This window comes from Barbatula barbatula, assembly GCF_947034865.1.
Source record: "Barbatula barbatula genome assembly, chromosome: 10".
NCBI classification, from domain to species: domain Eukaryota; kingdom Metazoa; phylum Chordata; class Actinopteri; order Cypriniformes; family Nemacheilidae; genus Barbatula; species Barbatula barbatula.
Window position 1 is genome coordinate 23,372,283 of NC_136773.1, and position 27,835 is coordinate 23,400,117.

The 27,835-nt window shown below is 39.5% G+C and overlaps 1 protein-coding gene across 1 annotated transcript in view; it reads right to left on the minus strand.

Moving 5' to 3' along the window:
• Window positions 1–27,835, minus strand: part of unc13c (unc-13 homolog C (C. elegans)) — an 87,881-nt gene that overhangs the window by 38,683 nt on the left and 21,363 nt on the right. The window contains exons 9-17 of the mRNA XM_079466461.1: window positions 27,578–27,719; window positions 21,843–22,012; window positions 20,080–20,195; window positions 19,368–19,531; window positions 14,084–14,237; window positions 13,921–13,989; window positions 11,197–11,286; window positions 6,619–6,747; window positions 1,403–1,536 (exon numbers count right to left, since the gene is read on the minus strand). Coding sequence (XP_079322587.1) covers window positions 1,403–1,536; window positions 6,619–6,747; window positions 11,197–11,286; window positions 13,921–13,989; window positions 14,084–14,237; window positions 19,368–19,531; window positions 20,080–20,195; window positions 21,843–22,012; window positions 27,578–27,719 — 1,168 coding nt within the window. The remainder of the gene's footprint in view (window positions 1–1,402; window positions 1,537–6,618; window positions 6,748–11,196; window positions 11,287–13,920; window positions 13,990–14,083; window positions 14,238–19,367; window positions 19,532–20,079; window positions 20,196–21,842; window positions 22,013–27,577; window positions 27,720–27,835) is intronic.

Sequence of the window (27,835 nt, forward strand, 5' to 3'; positions counted from 1 at the left end):
AAGCAATCTTTTCAGCTGGAAATTCATCCATTCATGTTCATCTGAGATGAACTGTTGGTCTTATTGGAGCTTATAAGATCACATGACTGTGCCCTTGGTCTGGATGTCTGAATTTAAAGTCTCATTCTGGATCTGGGTCTCAGATTACCGATGCTTCATGATCCTAGAAAGGGAAAATATAGCAGCTGTCCTTTTCAATGTATTTCAGAACATCAACAAATTCCTTTTTATATTTGAAAATACAATGTATTTTATATGAATGTTATATATAATAATATATATAGTAATATATAATCATGTTTTCACTGACAGTACGAGGGGAAGCAGATCTGGAAGACTCTCCATCCACTGCACAACACACAAACCCTTAACAAAAACCTCACACATGCACGAGACAAATGTAAAAACTGCAGTGTGGAGCAAACGCTTCGGTCACTATGAGAAAGAGAGCTTAACATCAGTGTCTACTTGAGCACATTCACACATTTGAGCACGTTCTGTATACAGGCTCCAATTCCGCTGCTCTATCACTAGTGCTGTTTCTATGGCAACCTCTGCATCCGCTGCCGTATCGTATCAGTGAGTGAATTGATCGGTTCTCTGCTCAGCACCACTGCTCAAAAACAATCTTCAACCAATTAAGACCAGACTAGGCTCGGTTTAGGACCGGCTTAATTGCTCTGAGATGGACAGAAGATGCAGGAACAGACATGCAGTGATGCACTAAATGGATGCAGTGAAGAGATTCTGAAAGTCTAATCTCAAGAGACACGTGGTCTAAAATTGAATTTGGGCTGATTTGGTGTACAAATCTAAATATACTGTATAGGGACAGGATTGGAATGTTTGGTTCAGATTGTGAAGTCAATATCATGTGATAGCAAAGTCAAGATGAAACCATTTTCAGAACACATTGACACATTATGTGTGGCATTTTGTCCATTCAAATGTACAATTTACACAGATACAAAGACTAAAAGTTCAACCGTTATTCCCTTAAATAAAGGTAAATCTACTTAATTTTCATATTGGGCTGAAATATTTAATATAGAAAAGGAATGACGGATATACACACGTATATAGCAGGACAGAAGCAAGAAGAAATGGAAAAAACAGCTTGAACCAAAAGATAAACAAACAGTGAGAAAAATAGGATTCTTCCTTTGTTGGTCTTGTGTGTTCAATTATTCAGTTCTTTTACCTGCTGGTGAAATTCTGCTGGAGAAATGAATATCAACGTTACTCTCAAACACACACACGTCCGTTCACATACAGTACTGCATTTCATTGCATTGTGTTTAGAAATAATGTCATTCTAAGCTTTTAAGTGACCCTACAGTACACAAATGTGCTATAAACAAACCCTTAAAGGTTGTTTCTGTAATCTATTATTCTTACGCACTGGTTAATAATGGGTGTGTAGGCTGTTCTGTCCTCATCGATTATAGACACCATCAGAGAGATGAGTTTGGGCCAAAAGTCCAGGTTCTTTATAGACGGACCCTGTTCCTCCCGCGGTAAGTCCTGTTTCCTCGCCTATAGACAGAAACACAGAGAGAGACAGATTAATTTAGGATCAATTACACCTTTTGTCCTTTTTCTCCCTTTCCCAAGCAGCGTTTTGTGAAGTTTTAATAATTTAATCAGGGTAACTGATAACAGGAATACTTCTTTTAACACGGAGCATTTTGGTTAAGCGTTTTGCTTAATAAGACATTTCACTCAAGGCAGATCACACAGGCACAGGACTCTAATCTGGGATTGCAACCATTTACATCCAAAAAAATAAACAGAATTCAGGGGATCCAGCGCTTCTCTCTCAAAGCTTTTCAATGTCCTCATTGATCAGATCACTATAAAACACAACAGACCACCGCAACAGCGTCTCGCATGAGATGTGTTGGATTACAGGTTACATCATCTGTCATGCGCGGTGGGCACCTCGCGTTTTTGGTGGAGCGCTCCGAGTGAAGTCATGGGCCTTTTTTCCCATTGACCAATCGAATGAAAGGAGAGGCGGGGTTTCCGTTGTGGTGAAAGAACTTTACTGTTGCCTTGAAACGTCCATAGACTGCAATGATGGAGGAGACGCTTGTGTTGGCTGACCCAGGTTAACTGGGCAAGGTCAGAGCAAGCGCCTTTTGCTTGTACCTGGTTTAGTTTCTGCTAATATGACAGTTAACAGCAACTACAGTGCTCGCGCTATAATCCTAGACTGAAAGAACAGCTGATTCGGTGGTTGCATATCAACATTAAGAAAACGCAGCGCGATGCTCTTCAAAAAAAGGCAGTGCAGGGCGCCGCGCTTTCAAGCAGAATAAGCACATTCTGTGTATGGCCCGCTGAAACTGTCACGATCCCGGCTCGGGATGGTGAGACACGGACAGATGACCCAGACGCAGACAGCGGGTAAGGGGTTAACAGGACATTTAATACTACATAACAAAACAGAAACCCACGAGGGGGTAACATAACCAATCAGGGGAAGACTAACCACACTTAAACAAGATTAAAACAAACTCTTAACAAGGACTGGACTGGACTAGACTTGACACAGGAACTCAATAAACCAGCACAGGACAGAAGACAGAGGGGCATTAAATAAGGGAACAAATCAAGAGGGGAACAGGTGTGGGGCATGAAATAATTAAACAGCAATTGTGAGGGAACGAGAGGACAAGAGGACGGGAACAGAGACGAGACCGGAGAGAGTATATGGCAAGCCTCTCCACACAAAACATGAGCTTCTGTCACGATCCTGCCACTAGACCAAGAGAAACATGACATGATGCGGCAGAGTCATGACAGAAACAGTTCTTCAAAGAAGCATTTAGACAAAACAATTCTTCTATGGGTTGGTGAAGGACCCATATTTCCAAGTGGAAAAAATAAAGGAATGTGTTCATGCTGAGAGGCAGATTTTAAAACATGAAACAACACACATGTGTTCACTACTAATGTCTCGCAGCACAAAGCAGTGCTGACTGCTGACTTTACAGGAATTCAAGCTGAAATCTGTGTTGAGTATGTGGATGAGGAAGAACGCAGCTCCTTGAGGGTGTTGAGTAATATGTGCTGAATTACATTACAGTGTTCTGCCGCTCGCCTAACAGAAATGAAAGAAACATCCGTTCTAGATTCCCTGGGATGGACAGAATGCGGGAATATCAAGATATGTTTCATTTACATAGAAAATAATAAAAAATGTACACACAGGATTCACACACTTTTTATAAATATATACAAAATGTGGACACGCACTGTTGTATACAGTGCTATAAAAAAACCAAGACAAACATAAAGTGACAAAGAACCCCGTTACTCACAGTGTACACAAACATTACACACTATCACACTATACAGCTGAATCACTCCTCTCAAATGTGACTTCAGACACGGGAGGGATTTTCCTCAGGGGTGTGTGTGTGCGTTTGTGCGCTTCAGCTGACTACAGAAGCTCAAGCTCACAGTAAATATATTGTGATGGTTTAATGTGTGTGTGTGTGTGTGTGTGTTTTTACATTTGTGTACTTTATCGTAAAGATTTGATTTCCTGCTAATCATGAATAACACTGTCAAATTAACGTCTCACGCTCTCTCTCTCTCTCTCTCTCTCTCTCTCTCTCTCTCTCTCTCTCTCTCTCTCTCTGTCTCTCTCTCTCTCTCTCTCTCTCTCTCTCTCTCTCTCATTTTTCTGTAATGAGATGAACGAGACAAAACACGCAGGGCCGATTTGTGAAATAGGTGAAATTCCTGAACAGAATATTGGATAAAAATGTAGAAAGCAACATCTTAGTTCTATTCAGGTCTTTTGATTGGAGGCTTCGAATAGGAATTGTCAAAAGAGCTGTTTTAAATCGCTCGGGAACTCGCATCACTGGGGTCTGAATCTCAAAAGACAGAAAAACTCGATTCCGTCAATCCATGTTTCTTTATTCTTCAACCTCTGTCTCTCCGTCTATCTCTCTCACACACATCACACTAACAGGATTTGGTTGTTTCTGACCCCCCCACCACCCCACTCATGTCTTAAGAGCTTCCTGACATGATTACACAACACCCCTTCCGCAATTCTGCTATATTTTAGATATAAGACATCAATGCACCCCCTCTGACACCACATATCAAGTCCTTATTCCCCTGCACAGGCTTTTGCCTCGATTACCAACAAGGATGAGATGTTTCCGATCCAAAGCCACTAAAAATAAACCTTTCCTATGCTAGAGATTCATCTCTCTCCTCTGGTCGAGGGTTTGTGAGCGGTTATAGAGGGCTGATGGAGATTGATTGGGGAATGCAAAGACGGTCATTTTAAAAGAGTAAATCTCACTAAAAACTGTCCAGGTCATAGTTCACTTTAAAATCTAAAGACAAATTCTACTTGAAATTAACGAATGAGGCATTTTTATAGCGTGGTATTGTGTATTGCTGTACACCCAAAGCGATTTACAATCAAATGATGGCGTCTCTCCTCACCCACCACCAGTGTGCAGCATCCACTTGGATGATGCGACAGCAGCCACAGTACAATGGCGCCAGTGCGTTCACCACACACCAGCTATAGGTGGAGAGGAGAGAGAGACAGAGCCAATCATTTAAATAATTTGACATTTCAGAGATGAACTGTCTACATTTCATTAAAAAAACAATGTGACATACTCTGAATAAGACTGTACCATGTAAACAGAGCTTTTTGATGACCTCAATCCGTCTAAAGTCGTCATCGTATTAAACACAAATCGAATTAAGACGTGAGGAGTATTCCTATTTTAGTCACATTATCGAAGTGCAATGTAGACATGTACACATCTTGATCACATTATTACCAACTTTTCACGCCACTTTTCGGCAGGATACACGATTTTCGACCGTTTGATGTCAAACAAAAGGAGCACGGCTTCAAAGCTTGTTTACAGAACAGGAAACGAATGCTAAAGTTAACAATTCTTAAAGATATTGATATTGAGACGTGCCTTGATTGACGAGAGAGAAGGAATGGTGTTCTGGCGGCAACATAAAATGACATATGGCGTATAATGACGTATAATCGATCTATGTACTATAACATAAAAAACTGGAACAAGAAAAGTATATTCTTAAGGCAACACCTTAATCATAATATTGTCTTACTCAGAATAAGGCAAATAATGAGATTACCGATATCCATGTAACCGTAGTCATTGTTATCGTGTTTAGTCAACACATTCCCTCATGATTTTGGCATAAAACATGGCCCGCAGATTCATTACGTGAAGCTCATTTTAAGTCAGCTCTTCTTGTGGGCCAATGAAACTACAAATGAAAATGTCACGGCAGGTGAAATGTAGTTTCAGGAAGGAGAATCAAGAGAAGCGTGTACGATTGGTATACTGGAATGTCTCGAGTGTTCAAACTCAACAAATACACCCGATCCCAACAAAAGATGCTTCAGTTTCTGTCACTACCCAGATGAACGCCAGAGGAACGCCCTGAGGAACATGAAACGTTAAACACAAGACAATCATACTGTAAGTGAATCTCACACAAGGCCAGACAGTGAGAGTGATCTCTGTTTTAATGTGAATGTGTAACGTGTGTGGATGACGAGGTGTTTCGTTGTGTTTAAATATTGTGGAAGACCCCCTAAGGGTCTTATGTCTCACATGAGGGGTCTGGGGACATGCAGCTCAGTGAAGCCAGTAATATGACTATTAGAAGGTCAAATTCGCAATTCAGCAGACACGCTGACATGGGAAACTATTTTATAGTCTTATTTTAGTGCATTATAGGGAGTTTACAATGAAGAGAATGAAAAGCAATGGACAATTTTCACAGAGCGTAACAAACTCGGCGTGAGATGAGAAATTCTGTGTGAACTAAGGGGTCAAAGCATTATGTCATGTTTGGTGTGTGTGTTATACAGTGTGGACGGACCGTGAGAAATCTTCTTGTCGCGTGTAACTGAGGAAATCAGATTTAAGCGATGTTCTTCTGAGAGAGTCACTGTCCTCACCAGTAATGGAGAATCTACTTTGTAACTGCGGTACTCATAATTGATATTAAATTAATTGAACTGTCGGAACAGGACACAACAACACCACAAAGAACAGAGACTAATACTTAAAATAAAAAACAGGTATTATACAATAACCGTACGGGCCAGTAAGACAGATTAAAAGCAGGCTTGGCTAGGACGAATTATCACTATTATAGCAATAAAACTGAAAAACGACTTGTAATGGCGTATTAAAAAGAAAAAGGCTGAAAAGTACATTCCTTCAATTCAATTCAATGGTCTTGTAATCATGTCATGATGAAAATAATGAATGAGCTGACACTCCAAGCGCCTTTGCATATTTATACACGCGTGTATGTGATGTTTACGCATAATAAAACCACGCTACAAATAAAAAACAGCATTCTGCAACAAAAACTGAAATGAAACTGCTTCCCAGAAACTGCAGTACCACGAAGCATTTGATTGACATGAACTGTTTGATCAATTCTGACACTTCATATAAAAGCGAGCAGCACATCATCACCATTAATCATTGGACAAAACCACTCGCTACTGGAACAGAATCATTCAGTTTAGTTAGCACTCTCTCTCTCTCTCTCTCTCTCTCTCTCTCCTCTTACCTGGTCCAGCATTTGGTTGTAGAGCTCATGGCAGTTGTCAAAGATGTACTTGTATGTTGAATCCAGACATGCTTTAACACAATCTTTAACCACCATACTGGCTCGGGGAGGATTCTGAAGCTCCTGAACCTACAAGACAAAACCACTTCACATTACTCAAATATAACACACATGTTTTCTGTTTCATTGGTGGTTCCCTATGATGCTCTGTGGTTGCTAGGATGGTAAAAGCGGTCTGGATGCTCTAAGTGCTTTTCACTGAGATGTTGTTGGTGGTTTTTACTCTGCTGTTACGCGGTTGATGTGTTTTTTAGTGCATTGTTTTATAGATGTATTGTAAGTACATGTCATGGTCGCTTACTGGCTCAGCTCGCTATAACATTCTGCTTTTAAAGTGTCTCATTTCTTTGTCAATGCAAACTTATGAGATAAACATTCCCATGAGGATCATTTACATCTGTAACACAAGTTATGCAATGAGGTTTAACACTTTTCTTCACTAACTCTGAGTAACTGCAATAGACGTGATGATGCTTGACTAAACAAACACAAATAATCTGACATGACACACACAAACACAAACACACACAGCCGTTCTCTTCTTCTAAGAATCCTCTAGGTTGACAGTATATGTTTAGTTAAAAAATAGACTACATATTTATGCCTTTCTGTCTTTTGTAAGCGACTAATTTGTCCCATTGCTCTAAGCGAGGTGTGTTGGTGTTTCTGAACGCGGGCACTGAGGGGAGGCATAAACATCGCCCTGGGCGCTCTTTCATTACCCATAATGCATTGTGACAGTTGGAGTTTTTATTCTCTGCCTGGCGGTGCGCTCTCGGTGGGCGGGGCTTCCTCTGCTACTTCACTGATTTGCCCGCTGGGCTGTCACTCATTAAAGTGACGGCACTCTTTTGATAGGATCTGAGATCTGTTTAACGAACTGACAGAACTGCGCGTGTGTGTGTGTGTGTGTGTTGTCTGTGACATCATATCCAAATGCATCTCAGTCTATTCTGCACGACTTGCTTCTTAAAGAAACACTCATTCTTCACAGGCAAAAGCCAATATCTGATGATGAGAAGACGAAAATATAGTTTAAAATTCATGTGTCCTTTGGATTATAACCAGTATTCAGGTTTTTTTATTTTTACATCACCAGAAAGCTAAATAAACAAGCTTTCCATTGATGTATTGTTTGATAAGATAGGACGATATTTGGCTAAAAAAAACACGTATTTAAAACTCTGGAATCATAATTTTTAGAAAATCACCTTTAAAGTTGTCCAGATGAAGTCCATAGCATAAAGGCAAAACTCTAAAAAAATATTGTGGTAAAAAATGTATGCAACAGTTCGCATAAATGTTTTTGGAGTTGTGACAACTTCTAGCCAAATTAAGGTCAATTGAAAATGGAGATCCTCAGCAAAACAGTACTTTGAGGCAACAAGCATCAGTCATGTAACCTGAACTGTAATAGATTAAGTTTAATGATTGAACATTTTCAAACACCTGACACAGAGTTTGAAGGGTTTGGGAGGAGTCTTGAAATCCGGAACTCAATTGGTGTGGAAAAATGTATCTAGCCAATTATTTTGAGTTACTGCAACTTAAATATTGTTATAAACACATAAACAGAGATTTTTAGGTTAGAATTAAATGAATTAACTGATGCAATTAATTATTTTTGAGTGTAGCATATTACTTACAAAAATAAAGTTTTGATATATTTACGTTAGGAAATTTGCAAAATATCTACAAGGTATCTTTACCATCGTGATTTTGACCCGTACAATGTATTTTTAGCTATTACTAAACATGTTTCTGTGCTACGTAAGGCCCCCAAATATAGCCCTTTTACAACATGTAATATAAATCTTAGGAGTGCACACTATGTGTCTATGAAGTTTCAGCTCAGAATACACCACAGGTCTTGTACTATACTGTGCCCTACGTGTGAGAGGAAAAACAGGCTGTTTTGGTGTGTCTCTTTAAATGCAAATGAGCTGCAGTGAGAGTACATAAAACAAATGAATTATTTATTTAAAAACTGAGGCCGTTGTTTTCTGATTGAATGCACATCGCGTTCAACGTGGATGTTGTTTATAAAAACTGAGAACATGCTCTCTTTAAGTGAATGCACTTCTTTCAAACGTGCACAACGCGTCATATGTTAAGAAACTGAAAACATGACCCATGATGAATCCATCACTTTACGAACATTGGTTTGTGAAGCATCCCGGTGTAAAGTGACTTCACCTGATGCCCATTCCGTTGAGAAATAAAACTAATCCTAAGCGCGGATGTCGGTAGTAAATGAAGACTTATGTTCAGTCTTGCATCCAACAACAAAACATCTTGTTTGTTGAAAAACATTCTCGTAGCTCACTGTAAGTAGTCCAGCGTGAAAACAATGGCTGCGTCCGAATGCTTCCAAATTGTGGGATATTGAAGGCAGCAAGAATACATCATGCTGCCTTCAAAAATCAAGTAAAGAAAACACTGGATTCGGACGTGCGTTGATGCCCTCCGATGGCACATTTTATAGCTTTTGGACGCAACCAACGGTGGACAGTGTAGAACTCAATGGGGGCGTAGACAGCAGAGTCCATCATCAGTCATAGGGAGGACTCAATCCATGTGACCTCAGGTTACTGAGAGAATGCCAACAGCTTGCTCAAGCGGAGGATTTACAAAAAACTAATGGGGGGATTTTTATCATTTTAGGGTGGTTCTGTACACACTCCTGACACACAGATCATTAAACAACATTTAAAAGTGCATTTTTGCATTAGGAGGCTTTAAGACTGGGTTTGTAGTCCAGTGTAACAAATGAAAAAAATTTACCGTAAAAGAAGTCTAAGCATATTTCTATTACATCTTTTAAACAAATATTTCAAGTTAGAGAGCAGACATGGGGGGGAAATGATGACGGATTTTTTGTTTTGTGTGAACTATCCCCATGCTAATCTTGTCACTTTATAAAAAAATTAACCTTCAAAATCAAACTAACATCTTCACTATTTGAGAATCTTCTGAGAAACACCTTTCACAAGCAGCACTGAACGAGACAATCTGAAGGGCAAATGTGTGTGGATGTGAGAAAATGAACTTTAATAGCCTGGGAGGAGTGAAAGAGGAGAAAAATCAATCTCTGTTTATTCTCTGTATTGGATATGAAGGCTTTTTTATAACTCGTATTGACCTGCAGTGGCAATAGGCTGTCATTTATTAAAATGCATCTTAACTGCACAACCGAGACTTCGCCTCAGTTTACCAACAGCAGTCGCAGGCCCGTCGCTGCTGTGATGTTCTCTTAACTAAAGCTAGAAGCACAAAAAGTCTTTCAGCAGTACAAATCCACAAACACATTTACGCTGAATATATTTGCCATATATGACCGATACTCACAAATCGAAATGGCCTTCGTGGAAAAATCTGAATGTCGTGGGAACAAGTCAGTTTTTCATGTGCTCAAATAAATTTGAGGAATTTCACGAGCAAGATATTCTGTTGTATGCAAACAAATGAGAAATCATAGAAACCCTGAAGTGTTGGTAAAAAATGTTTCATTAAAATGGTTCAGACGCAAAGCTTTATTTGTAATCCCGATGAAGCGGAACATATGAGAAAACAACGGAACGATATTCTCTGTACTGTTCGCCTTAACCTGTGTCTAGTGAAGTGTTAAAGCAGAACTCTCATCAGAAAACCTGTGATTTGAAACTGATGCATTTACTCTGAACTTACAATCATTACAACAATCATTGACCCAATTCAATCTTATTATTTGCCTGAGAGGGATATTATTTTCCTGTCAGGAATATCTCCACTTCATATTGCATCCCGTGCAATCGTTTTGCCATAAATTATGCATTATTTCGCATTAAAATAAAGAATGGCTCTTTAAACGGCGTTAAGGATTTTTGAATTGTGACATTATTCTCATTTACAGTAAGTTTCAATTTGTTAACGTCAATTAACTACATTAGCCAACAGGAATCAACACTGAACGGTACTTCCACAGCATTTATCATATTTCATTTATGTTGATTTTGAACATTTCTCACATTAGTTAATGCAGAAGGTTGAAGTCATTGTTTCGTAGTCATTAACAAAGACGGAAAAACGTTAACTAAAGCATTAACTTATGCAAATGAGTCATTGTTGTAAAGTCACACCAATAACATGCAAATAATGTCACACTACAGATCATGTAATATAGAAATGATTAGGAACTAAAGAGTGAAATGTGATCTTTGTATTCCTTGGAAAATACAGAATCTCAGAGAGATTTGATATCAGAGGTGTTTAATATATGCCGTTTAATTCAGGAAAGTCTCACTGTGTCTAGATCACATTACACAGCAACTGCCAAAATGTTTTGAGCTCCTGTGACAGCAGGAGAACCCTGGTGCTTTCATTTTCAACAATTCCTCTTTGTCATTCAATGCATGAGGGCTTTTATTGTGTGTTTAAGTCTGTTTGACATATAGAGCTGCTGAGTCAAACTCTTTCTGCCACTTAACAGCCACTATTAATGTGTGTGTGTGTGTGTGTGTGTGTGTGCGAGCACTGTACCTTCATTCTGAAAAAGGTGATGCTTGTTAGCAGGTCGACGGTGGATTTCAGGTCCAGGAGTCTTTCCGGATTTCCAGCAGGGAAGTTATCCTGCACACACCGGATAAATCAGACACCATTTGAAAATATGAGATCATTTGTTTGCATTAATGTCACTGATACTAGATGTTATATAACATTTATACTTTAGCAGATTGTTGAATAAAGAGGTCAGCTTAAAGACGACAACTTACACAAAATACACAGGAAACTGCTTTTTTGAGCATCGACTCAAATGTATAAACATTACAGAGCCATTGATCTTAACTTCAAGTTTTATTTGGGTCCCTGGCAGTGAAGAAGATCTAATAAAACTTGTCTACTATCAAACATTTAGATAAACACTTTGACTCTGTGTGTTCAGACCTTGGCAGAGATGCAGCCGGTTGAATATATGCCAATGTTGTGCCATCTTGGTTCCCCCGGCTGCATTGTGCATGGCAATATTAATAACCCAAACCATCCTCATGAGCATCAGTGACGAGATATATCATAATTTAGCAGCCAAGCAAAAGCCAGAACAGACAGAGAAAATGTGTTCTCTGGTTGTAAAGCTATTAGCCTGCTCGCTGTACCGTGAAGAAATACAGTATATTTTGTTTCGAGGCCAAGTGTACGCAGCCAAAGCAGACGTGTGCGCAGCCGCGGGTCCCTCAGAAGAATGCGTGCGGGAGGCGGCGTCGGTGTGATGATTGTTAAATCGTGCTGATGGGTTTGAAATGTCATCGCGTTTTGTGCACAGTTACATAATAGACTTTCTTCAGTAGGAATGAGAAAAGTGATTGACAATCATGTGCTGCCGTCTTGAGTTTTGCTGAAATCTGCGAGTAATGCTCGGCTTAACTAAATGTTTGCATTTTAAATGAACCTGTTTCAATCAAGCAGATCAAAATAATAATTGATGCATGTTCAATTTACTTAAATAAATCAAGTTATCACAACTATTTTTTAATTCAATTACAGACAGTGGTTCCACATGATGAAAATACTTCTATAAACATAAATACTCGAACTTAAATGATTCAAGTTATTTGGACATGGTTGTTTAGTTTTACTCAGTTCAGTTTAGTTCATCAAACATTAATTATTTGAGTAGAGATAACCTATTTCTGTGGTGTGGAATCACTGTTCATAATTTAAGTATCATTTCCTTCAGTGTATAGTATCATATAAGTGTAATGTTGAGTGTGACAGATGCGTTCAAATATAAATATTAGACAAAATAAAAGTTAGGACAGTCTGCTTTTTTACATAAACATATTAAATCCAAATGTGTTTGGACTACGTGAAAGTTCAGAGAAAAGGGGAGAAGGAACATATGGTCCAGGCTGCAGGCCGGCTGGTAACAGACTGCTCAGGTTAAAGATCATTAAACTGTGTGTCAGAATCAGAGGAGAATTTTGATGAAAAACCATCAGGACGTCTCTACAGAAGATACACCCGATAAATATCAACTACAGCCAAAATCACAAACGAGATATTCAATATTTCAATTATTTCTCCTAGACATCAATGCGATTAAGTATCCTGCTTGTCTCAGAAATTTCTCATGAGAAAAAGAGTCGTAAATCTCACAAATGTCATTAGAGTTTCAGACTGAGCTCAGATTTGTCAAGTCTCCAATCAAACGTCAATATTATTGAAGATCTCAATATAAACTCAAACGTTTCTCATCAAATTTACTCAATTCCAGATAATTTGACCTCTACAATCTACATTCATTGTTCACCTCCAAACACTTAAAATCTCCTTGCTTTCTTTTTTCTTTCTCCTCTGGGCAGCCACGTCCGGTGCTGGTAGCTCTCATTCCCAAACCAGAATTTCCAGAACAATTGTTTTGTGGAAACTTACTAGGAAACATAGCCATTGTGCTGCAGGTAAAGACTAATTTAGTGTTTTATGAAGTTCATAAAGTGTGCGTATGTAACATATCTACTGTATGATGTAGAAAACCCAACGGCTCTTGAAATTGTAACTACAGTAATAAACGTGCCTTGGCCACATCCCTACAAGTTGTAAAGAAACTAAATTCACTTTGCTTTCAGAATTTCATTAGAGTCAAATCCATCGAGTCCTACATATGGGGAGTGTTTTACTGTCAGTATGTGTTGCCTGGAAGCTGACGGCAGACAGTAGAAGGTAACAAGAGCACAGAATCCCCAGGACGCCGACCTGTCGAGTGTGTGTGTGTTTGTGTGAGATCGCCCTGTCAGTGCTGTGGAAGAATGAGACTGAACTGTAGATGGACCACACAGTCTAGAAGGGAATTTTAGAAGTCATGGACTAAATCACACGACTGCTCAACACAAAACACTTCACTGATCCAGTGATATTTCCCTCAACTAGATTTAAAAAGACATCACAATTCTAGAAGCAGGAAGAGCTCGAGCACAATCTGTAATGTTCTGAGCCACTTTGTCAAATTGTATATGCATCTGTGCATTAAAGTGAACCCACGCCGGCTTGTGTTCCACGAAGAGCTCGTAAAGTGTTTGAATGTCATCGTAAATTAAGGTGCGGGATCAGTAAAAGTGATGGAGGGGTTTAATTATCTCCATGGCGATGAATAAAAGATAAGAGATTTCCCTTCAATCACAGCACTTAAGTAAGGGAAACAGAAAAAGCATCTGTAAAGCCTCAGGAAACTATCTCAGGATCTCTCGTCTTGTCGTTGCTCTTACTCACCCGGTATTTGGAAAGGTCAATCCTCAGAGAGTTATGAAGCTGATCCAGAAGTTTAACAAACTTCTCCCTCTGCACGACACCAATGGGATAAAATACAGAATACAATTTTAAAAAATCATTAAATTGATTTATAATTCATCCCACAGCAGTACGTCTAACTCACCCCAAAGTTGGATGCAGCGAATCGGTCCGAGGCAGAGATGTTGGTGGTCGCCGTGGTGGTGTGAGCGAAATAGGCATTAATGTTGGCAAGCAGGTTACTCATCACCGCCGGGACGCCGGGACACATGTACTTTGAGGACAGACACGAGAAATGACTAAAAGAGAGAGAAACAGATGTTAGATCGAGTCGTTAAAGCCGCTCAGCACCCATTACACACTCACAATACTATATTTCACGTTGAATTACAGCACATTTATTTCTCACCAAACACGTAAAACGTAGGCTGTGTTGCCCATCCAGATGATTTAGAAAGAGAATGTTAATCGGGTAAGATTTCGACATCACCATCACGAGAAAAATAAGTGCAGATGTAAAAGATGTGAATCTTGTTAGAATTAACAAGGAACAGAAACATGGATTCTGCTCGCGTATAGAGCCAGACAACAGTAACGTCTGCCGATGGTAAAGAAGATTCATTAAAGAAAGATTTAAGAGAAGAGAAAGAGAAGAGGGATGAAGCCAATCACTAAAAATAGACTGAGACCTGAAGGGCTGAAACTCAACGCTACACACACACGCTGCAGTACAGCAACTCACACATGTACCGCTACACACAAATACAATACGGTGCTATTCATCATGTTGAATGCAACACATAAATAAATAATCTATATAAACACATTTCTCATTTTTGTGTTCGTTTACTCATTTTTCATTTCTCATAAACACATTTTATGTCAATAATTCATGCTGGCCACAAATAAGCAGTAAACAGCCATAAGCTTGGCTTCAAATGAAACACGATGACAAAACAGACTTCAACACAGATCTTATCTTCACATCTGAACACAAATCTGTGCGTGCATTTGTCAAGCAAAACTATTGTTTATGAGGGGATAAAGGCGAGCTGCCGTAGGCCACACCCATCGACTGAAACCACACCCACTGCTTAAGGCAGCTCAATGAAACCGTGGCAAATTTGTATAACCACACCCACTGTCTTAAGTCATGCAAGGTGAACAAAACCACACCCACTGCCTCAATTCATGCCTGCTGATAGAAGCCACACCCACTTTTTTATAACCACACCCACTGTCCCAATTCATGCCTGCTGACAGAAGCCACACCCACTCGTTGAAACCACACCCACTGGTTTAGGTTGCACATGCCCATTTAAACCCCACTCACTGGCTTACGGTTTACATGCAAAATAAAACCAAACCTACTGGTTTAAGCCACACCCACTGTCTTAAGTCTGCCACTGACTGAAGACAAATTTTTCATTGCAACATAAATGTTTGTATACATATGTTTATATACACACATTACCAGATGTTGAGCTGTTAGCTAGATTCAAGATATAACCACTGTATACATTAAACAATCTTTACAGAAATCAAACAAATCACAGACCCCATTTCAAAGAAAAACTTACACATCCACCCAAATAACCATTCTTATCAAGATATGCTATTCCTGAAGCAAAACCAGTCAAGAACCACAGCTAAGAGGAAGCTGAGTGATGCCTACAAAACATGAATTTGGATCTCATCGGTTTTGATAGCGTGACCCGTGAACCGCCTTATCATGACACACGGGAGAATGAAGCTTTAAAACGCCACCGAGAAAGGTGAGGCAATTTCCCATCATGCTTATATTTCTGTCTCAAACATGATCGAAAGACGCCGACGGCAAAATCTGAATAAATAATATTTGACGGAAGGCGGTTGTCTCCCTGTTGCTGGGTAACAGCTTGCTATTCTTCCAGCCATTTGCTCTTTCCTCATTTTTAAAATCTTTCCTCCCGCTCCACCGGTCTGTTGAGCTGCTGCGTAAATCAGGAAAATAAAACCTGACTCACAGTATTGACCTGTCTTTTCACTCGGCTGTCCTCTTTAACCTCTATGTGCCTCGCTGCAATCTGACTCTTGAATTGCAATCTTGTCAGTGATCCCTGCGATATTTTTCAGGGTTTGTGTCTTCATTAGGCCCGGGACATGAGAATGGGGTCTTATATAGAATAGTGAACGCTGACCAGTATCAGAGGATATATCGAAACACTGTAGAAACACGTCAACATCATATCTGTTTTACTGCTAAAATGTACAAGAGATACAACATAAAAACACAGTAGATATAGATACATGTATATAAAACTTACATTATGGTTCATCCAATTAGAATTTAGAGTAATAACTGTAAATAATATTTGTTTTATTACTGGCGTTTGGTTTCAACTCAAGTGTTGCAGAAGCTGCTTTTGCAAATGTGTCAGTATAATAAAGTCTCTTTTATTTCTGAAACATTTGATTCACTAAACTATTCAATAACGATCAATGCCACTTGGCTATTTAATCTATAGATACTAAATCTGTAACAATCATATAAAATGACTCATGTCACTGACCCCTAAGAAAAAAAGACTGGGAAAGTTAACAAAAAAGAAATGTTAAGAAGCTTATATGCAATGTATGTTACGTAATGTCCGAGTCCAGTGTATTGCTGATGATCAAAGATTTCAGTCTGAAATCATTATCCCCCCTTCAGCAATAAAAACGCTGAATGGTAGAAAATATGGCCTGCATCTTTAATAACACCGGGGGATCCCATGCGTTTATGACCAGAGGGTCGAGCAAAGGTCATCAGGATGAACTCAAGCACTTTGAGAAAAGATCAGTGGGATTCTGGCTTTATTCTATTCTATCTGCCCCACTTTTAAAGTAAATTCGAATACCACAATTGTGCACTTGCATTTCATATGGCTGTATATAAATATAACTTAATGTTATATTTTTCTCTGAGCAGGTCCCGCTGGATCCGTAAGAAATGTTGTTTACCTTGTTCAATCTGTGTTTGTATGTAGTATGAAAACACACCATAAATGCAGAGTTTCTTAATGGATTAAGCTGATGTAAACTGTTGCAGTCAGCTCCACCGTATATCTGCAGTCTGTGTCTGCTGGCAGCAGAGCATGAATTTTCAATTCATTTTCTTCAGGAGCAGAGCAGCAGGATTACGCAGGGGATTGTGGGATTGACAGTGGAGGAGAGAAGCTGATGAGAGCATCGCACATTTGGGGAATTCTGAACTTCTCGGTGCAAATGAGAGAGATGGAGAATGCCGGGGTGGCAGCCAATTATGGTGAAGATAAAAAAAGGTTGTGACTTTGACGGGTCTATAAAAAAACGTCACACCATTCAAAAGCTGCTGAGAGAGCGCAGTATAACGCACCAGATTATTGCAAATCACATAAACCACGTCAGTAAATAATGCTTTTATTATTTACCTCGTTTGTAAGTCGCTTTGGATAAAAGCGTCTGCTAAATGACTAATTGTAAACACATTTGTAATTAAATAGAAATTGTTATTACTATACAAGTATTTTGTCAAATGTACATTTTAAAAGCATAACATTTATTAGTAGCACTAATATTATTGAATAAAAAAAGTAAAAAAAATTAAGTTGGTGCCAATAGCCCTGTGGTTAAAGTGCCGACATATATGCGCTCATGGCGATCTGAGTTTGATTCCCGTCTTCCCAACACTTTCCTGTCAGCTCTATACTGTCCTGTCCAGATCCCTAAAAATATGAAAAAATCCCTGCAAATATGACTAAAAATATATATTTATTTAATTATTATTAAAAAACAACGAAGGTAATCAGTGTTAAGAAATGTGCCATTATCTGGTAAGAAATGAAAACATTAAAAACATTGCAATACTATTAAATGAAAGCAAAAAACTTAGGTCCAGTGCTACCTTTTGTACAAATTTGAATGTTTTAAACATAAACTGATGAAAAAAAACTGACAGGACAAAATAAAAAGTTTGGAAACGTAAGCATCTGCTGACCAAACCTCAATTTCAGGAGCTTTCCCCTGCACTTCTGGAAATCTCATTCCCTGTATTCCCACTTGGTTTCCAACCAACCTGTCTCTTTAAAACGCCGTCACACGCACCCTGCACATTTCTATCCAGTTTTCTCTACTCTATCAGAACTCTAACACCCTGTCTACACCAGACGCAAGCGGAGCCACACGACAAACCCATTAAGAAAAATGCATTTGTCACGTTGCATCGCGCCACATCAAGCGTGGACAAAATTTACAATTGTAATGGATTATTTTGTAGCGCCACAAACGTAACGAGTGCGTGCGGTGTAGGCAGGGGGCGACTGCTAACACAACGTACAAATAAAAATCTATTTCAGCTAAAGGTTTAGTTTGCAGGCTGCCGGGTTCAGCATTGATAAATGATTTTATTGTCACCTATACTGCAATGAGAGAGAGAGAGAGAGAGAGAGAGAGAGCGAGAGAGAGAGAGAGAGAGAGAGAGAGAGAGAGAGAGAGACATAAACTCTAGATGCAATTACGAGGGTAAGGGCCCTCAGAACAGAGTGGCTACACATAATTACCTTCCTCCCATCAGCCAACAAAGAGAGAGAACTAAGACCGAGAGTTTTTCATTGAAGGTCTCTGTCATTCTAGTAAAACAATGTGATTTATAAAGCCATCATCACATTCACATGGCCGTAAGTCATCAGCAGGGCCTCGTGGAGACCAAGCACAAAACAAGTCATTCATAAATTCCCGTTGAAGCACAGTAAGCGTCAGCACTGAATAATGTGTAGCGTCTGTGTTGAGAGCACAAGAGCCTGACGTGAGCGTTAAATATCAGCTCAACGCGACAGAGAACTGCAGCGTGTGTTATTCAAGAAACTACTTCAGTTCAACAGAATCTCAATTCGGCTTTCAGCAAAAAAAATAAAGAAGATGAGCTCTGAGCCATCTGTCAGTGATGTGTTGTAGCATCAGATATTGAAGGTAAGACACGGCACACGGTTCGGTATTTCAGCACAGAGCCGCAAGGTTTTTATCAGTCTGATCTTAAAGGTAAGAGCGGCATATTTCAGCACAGATTGCTTTGTGGATTTATCGCAAGCTAGCTGTGTTGTTGAAGTGTTTGAGCATCAGAGAAGAGCAGTCGGTGATGTTCATTTCACACGCGTAGGGGGCGGAACGGCATAAAACAGGCTGTTAAATTCTAAGAGCCGGATAGAGAGGGAGGAAGATGGTAATGAAACACTAAAATACAATTGTTTTGGCAGAAAAAAACTGCTGACGTTTTGTAAAGTCACTCGTTCTTTGGGGCGGTTGAGACTCATTTCCATGAGTGTCATTGTACAATATGCTGGATTCATAAACATCAAAGCTATCCGCTCAACACCAACCCTGTAAAATCGCATTAACTGGATGATGTTTGTGAGATTGTGCTCTTTACTCACGTCATGGCCTGATAAATGGACTCCACACCAAAACGTATAGCAAACTCATCCACAATCTCCTGAGACACGTCGTCAAAGTAAACTTTCCAGGCATCATCACCCTTGACCTCTGGGATCTTCACAACTCCCCCGTTCTTTACCTCCGTCAGGTAGTGAAAGAGATTCTGTACGGATCACAGAAACACAAAACTCATGAAGAGATCCTGTGAGCTGTTACTGTACTGTATGTCATCACTTGCAAATCGATAAACCGAAGCTAGAAGCCGGTCAGGAACACCGCAGGGCTTCTGATCAACAGTGCTTGTGATGTTAAAACACGACCACAGATTTAACAAATGTACAATTCATGAGAATCAATAAAAAACATGTTTGATTGAGGTTGGTTTATCTTTTCACTGTCACTCACTGAGGCTTTAAAAGATAAGGAATGATTTTATGTGCATCTGCTTTCAATGTCTTATTGAAAGGGTTATACAAATAAAAATGAATTGACTTAAAACAAAATCACATTCCTTCTTGGATGTTTGGAAGTCAAAACAAGATCTAATGTTAAAATCTAATCGAAAGGAAGTTTGTTTTATGACAAAATAAGATGATTTAAAAACGTGCTACTAAAAAACATCCAACATACTAGAAATGTGTAAACTGTTTTTATTTTTCTGTTCTTGTTCTGCTCACTGTTTTTTGGGACAACACCAGATGTCACACCAACCTCGTGTAAACATGTGTACTGGCCGTGGGGCGGAGCCACCTTCTCTTCTCCCTTCATCTCCACAGAGATCTTCAGTCTGATGGCCCCAGACACCATCGACTTATCTGTTCGCTTCTCTGTAGGGGAGACAAGAGTGAGAGAGGTGAACCGTGCGTGTGTGTCAAGGAGAGAGAGTATGAGTGTGTGCGCACGCGTCTGTCCTCGTGTATCTGTGTGTCAATGAGACAGAGTGTGTGTGTGTGTGTGTGTGTGTCTGTCCTTGTGTCTGTATGAGTGTGTGTGTGTCTGTGTTGAAAAGGCAAAGAGAAAATAAATAGCAAGTAAAGGAGCAGGAGATATGGAAGAGGTTTTGAGCTACAAGTCGTCGCTCCTGTCTGACCCTGTCAATAACATGTGTAATACAGCTGATCTAAGAACAGTGACTTGCAGACAGACACAGACCAAACCTCATTAGCTCACAGCCTTGTTCCATTACAAACCTGACCTGAAGTCAGACTGCCGATATAAGCTGGCCAATGTCAAAATGTCTTCAATTTCACTGGTGTGCAGTGAATCCAAGAAAGAGGATCTGTTTTAGACTGTTGATTAAAGTCCCAATAAAATAAAAAAATACAATTCCTTTTTTTTCATGAAATATAAGAGCGTATATTGTCCATAGATAACAAATGTGAGTCATTCTCTTTTTAAAATTAATGTACCTTCATAATGTAAAAAAATAGTTAAATTCTTCTACTACTATCGATCTCAAATGACATAAGTAAAACGTATTGGGCGGAGCACCTGTTAACTCCTCCCCTTCAACAGTCTGTTCCCAGTTCCATTTCAAAATGCAAAATGTTTTTATACATCATATCGAATCGCAGTGAAAACACAAGCCATGGCCACTCGGAAATGTGTCAGAACACTGAAGTAAAAACGATCACAACATCCAGTTCACGGGGACTTTAACTTAACACCTTCAATCTCAGTCAATATGAAACAACATTCACAGCTGACTACATTACCTAGAACTGCAGTCTGACTATTGACTACTATTAACCAAATTAACCTGACATCGACCGATAACAAAAGTCATTTCAGAGCTAATAGTTACTACATTTCTAATGAACAGGGCACAATAAGACCAATAACATGTATTAGGAAAGTAAATTGGGTCAGGTGTAATTTCACATCGACCATCAATCCAATGCATTAGAATTAAGCACTTTATGGAAAGATCTTCCTACGTGTGGCTTTTATAGTCGTAATTGATGTCTGGTGTGGGCTGAAGTGTTCAAATGATCTTCTGAGTGTCTGGAACAGATGGAGAGAGCGGTCGAGTCTGGAGCGATCCACGGCTCTAAAAACCACACGCTTCTGCAGCGAGCCAAGCAAAACAATCTGACAATCCAACACATAAACCATCAACAATGTCAGAAATGTGTCTCTGCGGGACCGTACGGCCATCTGCGCATGTATAAGACCGTGACCGTTTTGCGAAAAGCATCAGGTTCATGCAATAATGAACACTTTAAAGAGTATTATAGACGTGTTTTCTAAAACATGGGCTCTTCGAATTTTATAAAGATACCTTGTTCTTGGCTCAGAATGTATCTCAACAAGGTCATCCAAGATTGTGGACAAAAGCAGAAATATTGGATTATTCCATACTATTTGTTTGTTTTGTGTATTCTTATGCCCGTTAAATTTGCAATAAACAAACATCAAATTCTACTGAGATTTGCTTTGTGTTTTGTGGGTAAGGTTGGTAAAGTGAAACATACCTAAATTGTACCAGACGTCCATTTCGCCGCTCAGCATGCGCACCTCTATGATGGTTTGACCCAAGAAATCATCAGATTCCTTCTTAAAGTGCTGCTTCACTCTGGACTTTATGTCATCATCTTCATCCCACACACGGACTTTGATGCGGTCTGTGGCGTTATGACACTCGCTGTGAAGAAACACAAGAGAAAGGTGAGAGATTATGAGATGGTCGCTGACAGACATCGCTCACTCATGAGATTAGAGATTAGCTCTGTAGTTTTATTACTTTTAGAACTCTTTTGTAATTTTCACTTACGTAGAATCAATTTTAGCTTTGAGGACGTCCCTAAGAGAGGTTTTGTCAGATTTTGCTAACTTCAGGGGACAATTTTGTTCCCAAAGTGCAGCAAAACACACACACACACAGCTTTTAAAGGTCATATGCTCCACTGAATATCCAAACAGGGCACTCGGCCTCCTGTGGTCAATCCACACACACAGTGTGTGGATTGTGTGGATCTCTCTCTCCAGCAGAGGTTGTTTTGAGAGACAAGCAAACAGACGGTCGCCTGTATATAGTCTTTCAACACAGATGCAGACAACACAACAGCCTCAGAGCAGGAAAGAAACCACAAAGCCTGGATGCAAATCAAATCCCTGTCAAATCAATGCTCTACATCACTTAAATGTTTGTGTAATAATACATATATTAGAAATGTAATTGTTAACTTGAAATGTGAGCAAGTACAGTTTATGTGTGTAAACTATCAATCGTTTAATAAATACAAAAAGTGCACTCTTTGATAATATGTAATTTATCTACTCTACTGATATGATTATTGAATAGTTATACTGTCTTCTATCCATGTTTGTTAAACTACTCAAGTATATCACAGCTCTGACTGTTACAGTAGCAAGTACAGTATTTCTTCATCACTGTACCAACCGATTTTTAATCTGGTTTTGTTTTTTCTGCTTGTAAAGCACTAGAAAGATTTGGTAAAGTATCAAACAGTGGTGCTATACACTGTAGCCTTTGAACTGGACAAGGCAACTAATGAGAATAAAATAGCCAGCACACCTCTAGCTCCATCCAGTTTATCTGTTGGCATGATGCTTCATGGCATACGGCGCATTATGAGTTCTACGAAAAACCCATAAAAATCTTTCTGACGACAGGGATTTACAGTGACTTTTCATGGGCGCTCATAAAAAGGTTTACTGTGAGGAATATTTGATAGATATAATGTGCCATTATTAGACAGAGAGAAACAGACCATCGTTATTTAATCTGGCAGTTACATGAAAGTAAAAGAAAGAAAAGAACAGACAAACAGAACAAGAGAGAGAACTTGTTGTTAAGGTCCACATACTGTCACAACCACAAGGAACCCCCTAGAAACCAGTTTAAGGTCTAAAACAATTCATCTCTCTCTAATCCTGATACAGTCTCTCCTGAGACCCTGCATTCTCTCGTCAGCCTGTAGAATGAGATATTTGTCACAAATTCCTCTCGTCCTTCAACTGAAGGTACATATACACACTGAATATGACGGCGCAATTTCTCACTCACTCTGTGCTTTTATTAAGTGCAGTCAGTAATAGTGTCTTCAGGGACTGAATTTTGCTCTTGAACACTGATCACTGTCTGTGGTGCTGAAATAATCGGTGATGCTAAAACACACTGCTGTCCGCGGTGCTGAAATAATCTGTGACGCTAAAACACACTGCTGTCCGCGGTGCTGAAATATTCTGTGATGCTAAAACACACTGCTGTCCGCGGTGCTGAAATATTCTGTGATGCTAAAACACACTGCTGTCCGCGGTGCTGAAATAATCTGTGACGCTAAAACACACTGCTGTCCGCGGTGCTGAAATATTCTGTGATGCTAAAACACACTGCTGTCCGCGGTGCTGAAATATTCTGTGATGCTAAAACACACTGCTGTCCGTGGTGCTGAAATAATCTGCGATGCTACAACACACTGCTGTCTGTGGTGCTGAAATAATCTGTGACGCTAAAACACACTGCTGTCCGCGGTGCTGAAATAATCTGTGACGCTAAAACACACTGCTGTCCGCGGTGCTGAAATAATCTGTGATGCTAAAACACACTGCTGTCCGCGGTGCTGAAATATTCTGTGATGCTAAAACACACTGCTGTCCGTGGTGCTGAAATAATCTGCGATGCTACAACACACTGCTGTCTGTGGTGCTGAAATATTCTGTGATGCTAAAACACACTGCTGTCTGTGGTGCTGAAATAATCTGTGATGCTAAAACACACTGCTGTCCGCGGTGCTGAAATAATCTGTGATGCTAAAACACACTGCTGTCTGTGGTGCTGAAATAATATTTTGTTTGTGATGCTAAAACACACTGCTGTCCGCGGTGCTGAAATATTCTGTGATGCTAAAACACACTGCTGTCCGTGGTGCTGAAATAATCTGCGACGCTAAAACACACTGCTGTCCGCGGTGCTGAAATATTCTGTGATGCTAAAACACACTGCTGTCCGCGGTGCTGAAATATTCTGTGATGCTAAAACACACTGCTGTCCGTGGTGCTGAAATAATCTGCGATGCTACAACACACTGCTGTCTGTGGTGCTGAAATATTCTGTGATGCTAAAACACACTGCTGTCTGTGGTGCTGAAATAATCTGTGATGCTAAAACACACTGCTGTCCGCGGTGCTGAAATAATCTGTGATGCTAAAACACACTGCTGTCTGTGGTGCTGAAATAATATTTTGTTTGTGATGCTGAAACACATTGCTGTCTGTGGTGCAGTGCAGCTATGTGCTGTAAAAACCCACCGCAACATCAAGGGGTGACCTGAGGTAAACAGGGTTCAAAACTCTCCACGCACCAAACGCACGTCAAAACTAGTTCAATTCAAGTGAGTAAAAAGTGAATAAAATTTAACAGGAGCTGATGATCTGGAACATAATGGCTGATGGCAAAATTCAACTCTATTTTATCAGAGACAGAAGAAATGCTTTTTTAATGCAACAATTACCATAAAGAAATAGATTATAACAAGCTTTACTGGATTTATGTGTTATGACCCCATTCACTTATGGCAGGTGCAGTTAAACATTTTCCGAACCCTTCAGTTGAACAAGAGTTTGCTGTAATATTCTTAATCTAAATCGATATTTCCAGTCCTGAATTCTCATTGGCCAATCTAGCTATTCCACTGTAGTGCTATAACACCAAACTCCTGTTTACGAGACTGTTTAAAACAGTGCACAGATCCCAAATCGCAACTAGTAATCTCTAATCTCTACACTGGAATGTCATATAGCATCCTCATTTGTTAAGGTTTCTATATTGTTATAAAAAAACAATATTTGTTGTTATATAGTATCCACAATAAGAACCTCAAACCTGCTGTGCTCTACACTGGAATGTCATATAGCATCCTCATTTGTTAAGGTTTCTATATTGTTATAAAAAAACAATATTTGTTGTTATATAGTATCCACAATAAGAACCTCAAACCTGCTGTGCTGTGCATTAAATGCATGTTGTGTCTAACAAAGACCTTTAGCCGTGACCACAGTATATTCAGTTTAGCACAACCTCTTGTACCTTATTGCTTAAGTAGGTCACGGATTCTATATAATTACCCGTTAAATTTCAGACGACTAATCCTGAAGTGAGGTAAACATTACACTGTGTAGACTGGCAGGAGAATGTGGTTTCTTTCAATATTCTCTCTGTATCTCTCTCTCTCTCTCTCTCCCTGTGTGTGTTAGTTGTTACTTCCCCCTCTGGCTCAGTTTCAGGTGTCTTCATTATATTCCTCACTTTATTTTCATGACTCTCACTATATGGCTGGCGGTGTTATAGAAGCTATGAGATCTGTGGCAAATGGCTTCATAGCCTCCAGCTTATTCACAGCTTCAGGTTAGACTCTGACTGGATGAGCCAGATATTATGAGCAGTTCCAGTCTATCGCTATACTTGAAATTATATTACTTAATGGAATAATTATTGATAACGATTATTATCATCATTAAAGGTCATCATAATTATCATACCGGTGTTGCCACTGTTGAGCAATAAGCCCAATGCAGTGAAATACAATCATTTTATCTAACATTTTCCCTTAAACCAACAATAAAATCTCTGTATTGCACAGCCTGTATCTAATTGCTTTATTAGAAACATTTCATAGCCACTGCTATTGAATCTCTCTCTCTCTTCCCACTGCATCTTTTTTGCCTTATTTTGCTTTCCACAGCTGTCTCTGGTCTCTCATGCCCCTTTCCTTCTAAATAGCTTCAATTCTCATGTTTCTCATCTCATTTGCTTGCTAATTGGCTAGTGGCTCCAGTGGGAGAGCAGAGATTGGTGCTGACATCTGTGGGGGCAAGAGAAGGGAAAAACCATTGGTTATCCCTAGATGCTCTCAAGCCCCCATCAACATTTCCCAAAATGCTCAGAGGCTATTTTCTGTAGCTCCTGAGACATGTCACAGCACAACTCACTACGGCTGGACACAGAATCACTGCATAAGCTCTTGAAATGCATGACATCAGTCCTTGAGGAAAAGAGTGCATTACTCAACAGCCATCAGCACCCATTAACAGGGTGAAACATGAGAGTGGTTTGGGTGAAATGACCCTAGAACACCCCTAATGGAACTGCCAACCGATCTGGATTTAGCAACAGCGGCATTTTCTAAGGCAGCCATAACTACTATTGCTTCCAGATTCAAAACAATACTGAACTTTGCCAACAAATATGATTTGGAAACACAGTATGTCCAACACTGTATTGTACAAACACTCAAGCGATTACGAGAGGGATGTATGTGAATGATAGGATACAGAAGCGTGCATTAAAGAGTGTTTATCTCTGGATAAAGATTGTGAATTCCATGTTAAAAGAAAGTGGACGTTGAGGATTAGAGGTCATATAACATAAAGCTACAAACTGTAACTGTAATCACAGTCTTGGTAATCCAACACTCCCACACTCACAACAACAAATACAAGTTTCAGATCAAGTTGAAAACATCAGGACTAGACAGCAAATATCAGACACAGCTTCAGGAAGCCAGTGTCTGCAAAGAAAGGACTATCACAGATGAGTCAAGACCGCCTTGACAATAATCTGACACCAATATGGTTGTAGAAAGCTCAAGGATACACTTCAGCAATGGCTGCATTTTGGAATATAGAGGATGCGCTCTCGCGAGGGCACGGCTGAGCCAGCGGCCTACAAATGATTTCCATCGCTTCTCTTTTACGACCTGAAGAGCCTTTCCAAACAGCCCCCCTGAGTATCTACAAGAAAAGGCGTATTTAATACCGTAATGGAGGCGCTCCTCAGAAAATGTAAAATTAATGAAAGGCTCTCTTGAATAATTCATGAGGCATTTGAAAGTTTTTTTGTGATTGAGTGGCAAGAATGTTTTATGAAATACAAACACAATACAGCAATCTCAAGCTCAACCCGGGTTTGTTTTCCATAGCTTCGCTGCATAAGGATTTCCAATAATCCCAGATGAAGCTGTTCACACATTTAGCAGAGAGCATGTAGAGGTAAACTTCTGACTATCCCAAACTACAGAAAACAAGCAAATAAATTATATAATCATGCAAAGTCTTGATAGCTAAATAAGTTTACATTACTTAAAATGTAAAACACATTTCCATATCTTCTGTGCCTATTTTGTAATGAAAAATACATTAATATATATTATTTTAAATATTCACGTTATTTTAAATATTCACTCACAAGAAAAACTTCTCGTCCCAGACGGGGTTGAGGTTGCCGAAGACAGTTTTGGTCCTGCGTTTGGTCTTCCCCACTTGCACTGTGACGTATGGGTCGCTGGAGCCCGTCTTGTCTTTGGCTTGTAAACCTTGAGCACATAAAACTAGACAAAGACAACACAAACAAAATCCACCTTAAACAGACTGTGTATTCATGAGTAAAGCAAAAAACCTGAAGGCATCCTGAACATTCGTAAAGAAGATAAAATGCTGGACATTT